Genomic DNA, 10379 nt, shown 5'->3' on the forward strand with positions numbered 1-10379 from the left:
TTATCTTTTTTACCAACTTTAAGTTACATTCTGGCTCACGGTCTTCAGCATTAGAACTATTAAAATATTACAGTGTCCAAAACACTTAATATATATGCTATCCCTATATATAAGTTAAGATTAGTTTTAAGATTAGATGCAAGCAGATCTGATGTAGTGTCAGAAACCAAAACCTTTTTCTTACATTTCAGCATCATTTTTTCACATTTTCCCTCATTCTTCCCCACATTATTCTCAGTATCGTCCCTATCCTCTTGTCCTCTTACCACTCTCCTCTCTCAGCTATGGTACCTTTATCATTGGTTGTGTTCTAAACAGTGTCTAATTACTGCACTCAAATCCTCTTAAGTTCCCTGTGCTATTTCTGCAGCACAGAGTTGTCCAAAGTATCTTGACTTAAGAAAGCTTCTTTGTGCCCTCCCCATGCACATTAAAAAAAGCATGAAGGACAAGCCAACGGTGATAGTGACCACATAACAGCTCACGGCTCACTGAAGGGACGTACTCGGACGGTACAAAAAAGGTGAGCAGGCAAACGTTTTGATTTTGCAGGTTGTAACTGAAGTCTATTCAGTTTCATGCTTATGTGCATCTTATATAGTCTTAATTTCCTGTTTGTTTTCTTTTACAGTTTTTAGTCAGTCACAGTGTTATTTAACTAAAATTGATGTAATCATAGGCCTGAACATATTTTTGATGAGCTATAAGTTAACATCTATATAGATTGCATGAAACTTAAAATAAAACACTTATTCATTTAATTTACACATAAAAATTTACAGCAGAATTCCTGTTTTTGAATCTAAAGCAAGCCTTGGAGCTGGCTTTTTAAGCAGTTGGCTCAGATGCTTTGATGTACTGTAGATAGCAGTAGTGTTGTCTACGGTGTATTTATCTTAGAAAAGTATGCAAACTGTCATGCCATGTATTATTCTGCATGATTCAACAAGACTTAAAGATTCAGATCAGTCTGAAAGAAAAACATTCAGAAAGTATTAAAGGATCAATGTGGCCTTATTTCCATCATCAAATTTTAACAGTTTGTGAGAAACACAAATTTAATGTTCGATAATCATAAATGTTTAAACATGAAAATATGGATTATTGGGGCACTTTTTGCAATTGAGATGACAGGGCAAAAGTGTCCTATCCTGAAACCCCTGTGTGTATATATATATATATATATATATATATATATATATATATATATATATTTAGAAAAGATAAGAATCTTAAGACACCATTTTCCAAGACACAAACTGAAGACTGTGATAATATCATGCTTTTTAACGTTTCACGAGTATTTTAACCCATAAAGAGTAATCGGTGTGCTCAACTGTCAAAGTTTTAAAAAGATAAAGAAAACTGAAGCAACCTCCAAAGCAACTTGACAGGATTCTAACTGTTGCCAACTGAGCCAAGGAATTGCATCATAGCTGTATTTACTGAGAGTAGTGAAAGGTACTGGTGCTGCGGGGGCATGAGGTCAGAGGCTAGCGGGGCAAAATTAACACTCTAAGCTCTATATTAAGCTGCTAATCTGCTGCGGTGACATCCATGCATTTTAAGTTGGGGAAAAAAATCCCTTTTTATATGTCTGATCTGAACACAAACAATTTTCTACATTGGTCATTTTAATATTGGCATTAAGGTGGTATGTAAGCGTTTTATGTAATGAAATTATTGGTATTGCTTGTAGAATCAAATAGTAAGGTGCATTAAAAAGACTAAAAAGTAACTGACTAAGCCCAATTTAAAGTGTCAGGGTTGAAATGGGAGTTGATGCATGTCCTGAATTAATCAAGGACAGTTAATTTGTCATTCCATGACATCATATCGCCGACGTCCGCTCGTGCAAACAAATTGGATCATGGGGTAATCTAATCTTCTTACTCCTGATAAACCTATTTCTTCTAAGAAAGAGTGATCAGGTTCGGCGACACAGAGACACTGTCCACATGCCAACTTAAGGAGATTTGATGCTATAGTTTTGATGCTATACTTTGTTCGAATTTAATACATTTATTAAAAGTATCTGGAGTGCCTTAAAAGCCTGAAAATGACTGTTAATATGTCTGTTGTTTTCTTTGTTAGGAACTAGATAGTAGTTCAGAGACGTATAACTTTTGTTACCATTGTTGAAAAAAATATTTTGTATAGATGTGATAAACATAGATGTGATAAAGATTTGATCTTTTCCCACAGATAATCAACAGATAAAAATGTCTGACAGAATGGTGGACGAGGAACCAGTGATGGTAACTCACACAGGTCAGTATGGCTCTTATTGTTTGTGAGACTGTGAAGTTAACGTATCATAGGGTAGGGGAACTGATCTAATGAATCAAAAGCATTGCAGAATGGGAACAGAAAAAAAATACATTTTACCAAAAAAATACATTACAAAAGATTTGTTTACCTGCTCTTCATGTGACCATTTACCGACATCAGAGAGCCATGTACATGAACATACAAATGTGATGTTATATAATTTTAAATATTACCTCAAAATCTCAGAAAATATTTAAGGTTAAAGAGGTTTACCTGACAAAAAAGTTTGGGAATCCCTTCATCGGTTGCCAGCTTCCTGAACAGCATGGTATTCTTGTGTATAAATCAAAGATTAGTACACGCATGAAAACCCTGTGTTAGGAAACTGAATTATTGAACTAGACCTGAACTGATATCATCCACCATTGAAACTGAACTGACTATAGTAGGCTATATAGCTTGTCTTTATGGTTGGCTATCTACGTATTGATGTAATCCAGTTCATTCATTTATGGCATTTTCTTCTCCAACCATCTCTAGGCCCAAAGGGTGTCATCAATGACTGGCGTAAATTTAAATTGGAGAGCATGGACCAGGAGGTTCTGCCTCCCAGCAAGAGAGAGCTGCTAAGACAGATGTCGTCCCCTCAGAAACCCAAAGATGCTTGTGTGGGTGGATTCAATCGCAAGGTTTCCCCTTTTGACTATGATTTCAAAATAAGAAATTAGCGCTTTGGAGAAAAAATATGCATTTATGAATGAGGTTGTAAAAAGTGAGGTCAAAGTTTCTTAACATGAAACCAATAATTCCTCACAAGGTCTTTGGCAACAAAAACTGAAAACCCCTGATTTAATGGATTTTCTCCCAAATATAAATGCAGTTACTCCCAAAACTCTGCAAGCTTTGAATTTCCCTCATTTCTTTCCCTTCTCAGATGAGCGCACAGGAGTATGAGTTGATAAAGGAAGATGATGAAAAAAGTCTGCGTAAGTACCGCAAGCAATGCATGCAGGAGATGCACGAGCACCTGAGCTTCGGGCCCAAATTCGAGACTGTGTATGACCTTGACAGCGGCGAGGCCTTTCTAGAGGTCATTGAGAAGGAGCACCGGCTCACAGTGGTGGTGGTGCACATCTACAAAGATGGAGTGAAGGGGTGCGATGCGCTTAACAGCTGCATGGATTGCTTGGCCTCCGAATATACCACGGTTAAATTCTGCCGCATTCGAGCAGCCGCCACCGGAGCTGGTGAGCGTTTCTCAGATGACGTTCTGCCTACCTTGTTAGTGTACAAGGCTGGAGAGCTGCTGGGGAACTTCCTGGCTGTTACGCAGCATTTCAATGAGGAGTTCTTTGCTACTGATGTAGAGGCCTTCCTCAATGAATATGGACTGCTGCCAGTGAAGGAGTGTGGCGCTGGAGCTGAGGAGGAGGAAGCAGATGTGGAGTGATGAAAGATGGTAGAAAGTACGAATGGATGAAAAGAATGGGAGGAATCTGACAAGAATAAGTTTCATTATTCTTCAGTTAACATGATGAGATGCATCCGTTTGCACACACAGCTCAACGTAAAGATCTCTTTCAGCACACGGTAGAGAAAACTATAAATGTTTTGTACAGTTTTAAAAGCAACATGAATGAAATTAATGGAATGGAAACATCATGTTTCCTCTTATAACTGCATGACTGTGAAATAGATAAGAATGAATTAGTGTCTACTTATGTACATATTGTACATGTGATTGCATGTAGCAAAAGATTATGCAAATAGTATGGCCCAGGATCGTTTTTAGAGCTGTTTCTTTATAGAAGCAGCAAAACATTATATTTTCAAATGGCTTCCAAACTGTGAATTGCTTCTTAAACTATATGCTTGCCCATCTTTTTGGTTTTCTGTGTACAGAAATTTCATGAGGTTTAAGCAGTATCCTGAGTAAAATGTGATTGTTCTACTTTTGGTTTGCATGCACAAGCTGTCTTCCTGTAAACTGGTTTGGCTGAAATTTTGCATAAACCAGGAGGTTTTGATGTAAATTGTACTTTTTTAGGCATACCTAAATAAATTCAAATGGAAACGTTCAGCATTCTATAGCCTATATTCTATAGCTTGTAATCAAAAAATAAAATAAAATGTAGACCTCAAATATAATTGATTACCTAAACACATGCTCCACTTACAGACAAATTACATGTCACTCCAAAAAAAATCAATCAATCAAGAAAGCAATAAAGCAAAATTCCAGAGAATGTGCACCTTCCTTTAATGTGGTTTGAGAAGCAAGACTGCACTTGCTGAAACACAATCACTGGAACTGACTTTACTCTGACCTGCAGATTCAAACGTTCCACTATTTATTAAAATAATAAATCCATAATGCACATTTGCACATTTTCCAATAATTGTCTCATTATTTGACATGTTCTAATTATGTATTTATGGGAATCTTCCATTGAGTTGAGTTGCACAGTAATGGGAAATGATCAGGATTTAGTTGAACTCCAGATGAACCATGGGTTATGGAGAAGTGAGCCAGCAAAAGACGTGTGCTATACTGTTTTAAAAGTTTGTATACTAAAGAAGCCAGGGCTTTTCGGAGTGAATAAAATTAGGCCGTTGTCTTAAAATGGGTGGGTCTGTAGAGTTAACGACAATCAATATATGACTACCATATTGTCAAGCTTTTATGACTGGTGTGTGCAGTTTAGGGGTTGCACACTGACTAGTAGACTTTAATGCTCTGCCATGACGCTTTAAGCTTGACGTCGACTAATCGCTTGTCATGGCCTATAGAGGGCGCAACAGGATAAGAAATCTTGGAAGTCCACTTTAAAACTCTGTGTCCAAACAATTAAAATCAAATGACAAATGACAGTGCTCCATAAGATGTTTTATTATAGGCTTCTATCTATATGCTCAAAATTGATCGGGAGAATGCACGTTTTAAACAGCTTATTGTATGTCGTTCAGCATTGTAATGCACACACATAAAGAAGCTCGTATCGCTCACAGATCGCGTGCACGGTGAATCATTACGTAGTGCAGAAAAGTTGTCCACACTGATCTGTGATTTATCAATAAAATAGCTTAGAAACTAAAAAGTTCAAGCGTGTATTTATTAGTAACTAAAACCTACAACTATTAGAGAGAGGCTGCCAGGTAGAATTAATTCACACGCAATACTAATGCATTCATATAAATGTTTACTGTGCTATTTTATTTGTAGCCTATCTGATTAAAAACGAGCAGAAATCTGTGAGAACTATAATGACCAAAGACAAAATAACGGATAAAAGTAAGCAGTTATGTAGGCTATAGCCTTGTGTGTAGCGCTGTGTCAATATAGCTCTGCACATTTGAGTCTCGCTCAGCTTAGTCAAGTAATCTTATTAGTGGATTTAAAGAACTAATTTTAATCAGTGTCAAAATACGGGCTGAGTTTTTAATTTCACCATAGTTCAGAACAAATTCAACAGCATTTGCAACAAAATTGCATCAGCTTGTGGGGTCGCTGAGCAATTTATTTTTCCGTCTGTTCCATATTTGAAAAAGGCATGCAAAACAATTTGAGACTAAAATATTTTCTCTTGAGGGCCAAGCCATGCAGACACACCCACAGAGGGCCTGCAGGGTTTGGTGATTTTGTGGTAACATATTGTGTGTCTCGCGCCGAGCTCTTGCTATATCGTGCGACGAGGTCGTCTGCGCTTCACGAGAACATGTTCTGACAACATCTGCACCTGACACCATATTTGCTTCCATCCTCTCTGCATGCGTGAAGGAGTAGCCCAAACATCCAAGTCCTCGTCTGGACTTAATTCCTAAGACATGTTGTTACGGGTTCATGGCTCAGACACTTAAAGATTAAAAATTCTATGGATACTTTATAGGCTAAGTAAAGTAGCTTGCATATAGAAACAATATACATATGTGTGAGTGCGAGTGTGTATATGTATATATATATATTGTGAATATTATTATACAACAGATCTTTATGGAAACAGAACATCTAATATAGCCAAGTTTGTATAATTTGTATTAATATAATCCACTTTCACTTAGAGTTCTGAAACAAATAGGCTATTTACATATGTCACTGCCATAACAGTGATTAAGCAGTTAGACAAGTTCACATTGCTGTGCTGTTTATTTTTTTGATTTTCATAATTTGGTTTTCACAAAGATCTTCTTCATGTATGTAACAGCCCGATCATAAAGCTTGCAGATAAGATCTTTAGGCCTGGAACTCTGAAAAGATTTTAGTCATGTTTTATTGTAACATTAAAGGAGAACTCCGGTCAATTTTAACATTGAGTTCATTTTTATGTACATTTGGAGTGCTGTCAATACAGAGAACAACGACAAAAATCGGTGTTGCCTACACCGAGTTATTCTATTTTTAAAATTTGCACCCTGTTGACTTCAATAGGGCAAGTACTAAACCTGCTTTTAGCCTCTTAACATCCTTGATGTGTCATTACAAGTGCACAGAAAATGTGAGTGATTCCTTCTGAGTGAACACGAGTGGATCTGACTGCAGTAGATGTGAAAGAAATGTATAAAAATGATGTTATTTAAGCCAGCGCAAATACCTTTGTTTACATCCTGTTTTCGGGTGAAGTCCAAAGTAGTCGATTGCCGAGTTCACGCGCGTGATCATAGGTTCTAAACCTATGCGCGTGAACTCGTTGTTTTTCATCTGATCCAGAATGAATTATTTTTCATGGCATTCATTTTTAAAGGACAAGTTTAGGTTTTGACATTCCCTCCACAAACATTTAATTAATATCGCATTAATATCACTTTAATGCACACTATACTAGCATTTATATAAATTAATGATTTTCAAAACATGTTACTCCTTTAATGCAGAAGATCTGTGGTTATTTATAAGCTATAATCAGTCCTCATGATACCATATGACATAGAGCAGTATTCATTGTGGTGCAACTGAAAACTTAAAGGTTTGTGTAAGCCTGTGAGGTAAGCAATCATTTAACCCAGATAAATCCACAGGAATTCTGAAAATAATTATGACAGAATGAAACAAAAATGACACGGTATAAAACATTCTAGAACTAGGCCACAAAGAAAACAAGTAAGTCATGAATAATAGCAGAAATTAGAATATTTTCCTAAAGAAGGCAAAACATTCAAAAAAGAAAGAATTTTTTTCAACTATTGAAGGGTTTTTATGAGCTCTGAATATAATGCCTTTTGGGAGTGACATTGGACAAAAAGAGGGGAAGTGGGTGGACAGATATGATGGATATTAATGACAGATGTGAATGGTGCCATAGGTGAAGGGGTGGATGGAGGTGGAGTCGGGGGGATATGAGGTCACAAAGCTTTTTTACCTCTTCTTTGTGTGAAAATTACAGAAGCATTCACCACCCACACATGCAAACATACTTGAAAACTTCCTACCCTCTTCTTACTCAACATCTTATAGCTTTGTCACGCAAAGGTGAAGTAGTAGTTTATTTTCCCCATATGTCGTTATGGAAACCAGGATTTGGGCTTAAAAAAATGCAACAAATCACTGAACAAAAATTCTAAACACAGAACATTTCCATTAGTAAAGGAAGCGCACAACAGCATGATTGCCTTTGGATATTGAAAACAGGCAGCTATAGGCTCTGTGTTTAACCAAAAATTATTTGAATCATAAGCAAACAAGATTTTACATTATTTCTTTTTTTGGTGCAGTGATTTTAAAATGCATTGGCCCAATAGGCAAAGCCAGCAACAACAACAACAACAACAACAACAACAACAACAACAACAAAAAACATGAAATGAGGTGTGAGGTCTTGAGACATTCCCATGGGTCTTTGTTTTCTAGAGTATGTTGCCATTTGAAAGAGGTGAGAGAGAGAGAGTGTTGCTTGGCTGATTCAAGGTTAAGGCTGCATAGCAAAGAGAGGCGAGGTTACACTATCTCTTCAGACAGTCTTACTGTAAATAATATCCAGTGCTTGAGGGGGACTAAGAGCATTAACAACTATTATATGTTTTTTTTTTACTTCCATTTGAAAATTCCATATTGATTAATCTGTGGTCACATTGATGTGTTATGACTGGTCTAAGGAATGGAAAACTGAAAGGAATTGAAAGAGAAAAGCATGAAAGAGAGAAGGAAGCCTAGAGTGTAGAGATGAATGGAGTAATAGCACCCAAGTAGAAATGAGACAGAGGTGAACAAACACATCTATGTTGTAGTTATCTTTTATCAACTAAATGTTTTAGACAGGATTTGTAACTGTCACGGTTGGCTGCTAACAGGAAGCGCTAGACGAAGGAGAATTCCATACCAAAAGTCTTTAATCCAAAAAGCATAACAGGAACATTCAGGGAAACAGAATAGCAACACTCTAACACTGACGAGACAGGACAACAAACTGAACAAAACAGGGAGTACTTATACTTGGGTCCTGTTTCAATAAGGAGGTTCAACCAACTGAACTCTTGAGTTGATTTATACTGAGATGGGAGACTGAGTTTTCAGTATATAAGAACAGCCGATTTGAGTTAGTTCAATCAACTCTGAATTGTCTCAAATTACGCTTAAGCGTCTGCAGCATGACTATAAAAAGCCATGATCAATGGAGCTCTGATATTATGAATCACCATGGCAACAGCACCCAAAAAAGAGGTCCCCATACGTTTTACCAGTAGAACATTCTCAATACACAAGAAATTATAACAAGTAGTATAAGGTTATAAGGTGTACTAAACCAAATACTCATCTTCACAGGATGATGCACCTTTAACCCAACAGTTGGGTTTGTCCATAAATTTGGGTTAAAACAACCCAGCATTTTTTAGTGTGGGGATGATGAAACAGTGTTTGCTACCACAGAGAGGCCTACAGAGGTAATGTTATTACTATGTGTCTACACATCACACAATCTACACATTCACATTTCTTCACATTTTTGTGCAGAGTAGCCTATAGTGGCAGTTTATATCTTAGTATAAACAGACATTCATATCTTTTTCTTTTTTTTTATAGAGTGTGACAGAACAGCATGGAGGAGGGTCCATTAGATTCTGCAGCACAGATGAACACAGTTCAGTGATGTTCAGTAAATACCAGAGTTTAATACAAAAAACTTCATGATGTAACCTCAATCTTGTTTATTTTCAGTTACCAGTTAAGGAGTTATATAAACTTCATCTTATTAAAAAAAGCGACATGCCATTTTAGACAGTCTCTGTGTGACAAATTTGTGCAAAGAATGGATGGATGAATGAATGAATAAAGTAGGCTATTTAAACACCACTTAAGCTTTAAAAAGAGGGAGAAGACTGTGGGTTTACCGAAGGAACCTCCCGACCAGGTTAAGTTCACAGTGTAGGCTAAGTTACCATGGTAAATGATCACTTAGGCTATACCCGCTTTCTTGGGTTTGGCATAGGCCTACCTCCCATTCTGAAAAGGAAAACCCAGAGTTTCCCTAATTTTAGGGTTAACACACTAAAACAGGCCTCTGTACACTTTATTCTTCTTGTTTTAAATCAATCCATAAATCAACAATAAAGACATTTTACTTTTTATAATGTTTTAATATTTTTGCGCATTTCATTGTAGTGATATTAGATATTAATCATCAAAACTTATGGGCAGTAAGTAGAGAATAGGGAGACAAAAAAGTGAACAACAATGGAATTAAAACAGAGAGAGAGAAGTGACAACCACGTTTATTCAGATTTAACCGCATTAGCCTACAAATATTTAAACAAAACGGGGGGAATAAGGCAAAGGTTGTCCACGTGTTATCCAATTATCAAGGTAGGCTCAAACCTTATGTTCTATTGTTTTTGTTATTGACCTTGAACGTCAGTGCATGTTTGACACTAGCCTACATCTCCCTCTAGTGTTCACATCTTTGTAGGACCCCAGCTGCAATGATGAATGAACATCATCACACTTTATTGCTTTATTTTTCAGATAATTTTCGAGACGATTTTGCTTGCTTACAGACATAGCCATATAAAATACATTTTGTACCAGACAAACCTAAGTTACTTTTCGCTTACCTAGTTAGGCTGGACCAATCACAGTCGTTTGTGTTGACTAGAATGGGCCTGATGGCGGACGTTTTTTC

General features: G+C 36.8%; 1 protein-coding gene across 2 annotated transcripts; it reads left to right on the forward strand.

Annotated features, from left to right (window-relative positions):
* The first annotated feature begins 425 nt into the window (after window positions 1-425).
* On the forward strand, window positions 426-4349 carry pdcb (phosducin b). 2 transcript variants are annotated; one of them, XM_081378366.1, is made up of 4 exons: window positions 426-523; window positions 2206-2271; window positions 2812-2960; window positions 3206-4349. In XM_081378366.1, the coding sequence occupies exons 2-4, from the start codon at window positions 2223-2225 to the stop codon at window positions 3719-3721; spliced, it is 714 nt and encodes a 237-aa protein (XP_081234492.1). In that variant the 5' UTR covers window positions 426-523; window positions 2206-2222; the 3' UTR covers window positions 3722-4349. The 2 variants fall into 2 exon arrangements, with proteins under 2 accessions (XP_081234492.1, XP_081234493.1); XM_081378367.1 differs by having other exon boundaries at window positions 2812-2939.
* The last annotated feature ends 6030 nt before the right edge of the window (window positions 4350-10379 follow it).

Source organism: Scardinius erythrophthalmus, assembly GCF_964197995.2.
Source record: "Scardinius erythrophthalmus genome assembly, chromosome: 11".
Lineage (NCBI taxonomy): Eukaryota > Metazoa > Chordata > Actinopteri > Cypriniformes > Leuciscidae > Scardinius > Scardinius erythrophthalmus.

Excerpts from the sequence above, each read along its gene's own strand:
- pdcb (XM_081378366.1), top strand. The coding sequence starts at position 2,223 with ATGTCTGACAGAATGGTGGACGAGGAACCAGTGATGGTAACTCACACA. Across the intron at positions 2,272-2,811 it reads AGTGATGGTAACTCACACAG|GCCCAAAGGGTGTCATCAAT; the intron begins GTCAGTATGGCT and ends AACCATCTCTAG. Across the intron at positions 2,961-3,205 it reads TGGGTGGATTCAATCGCAAG|ATGAGCGCACAGGAGTATGA; the intron begins GTTTCCCCTTTT and ends TTCCCTTCTCAG.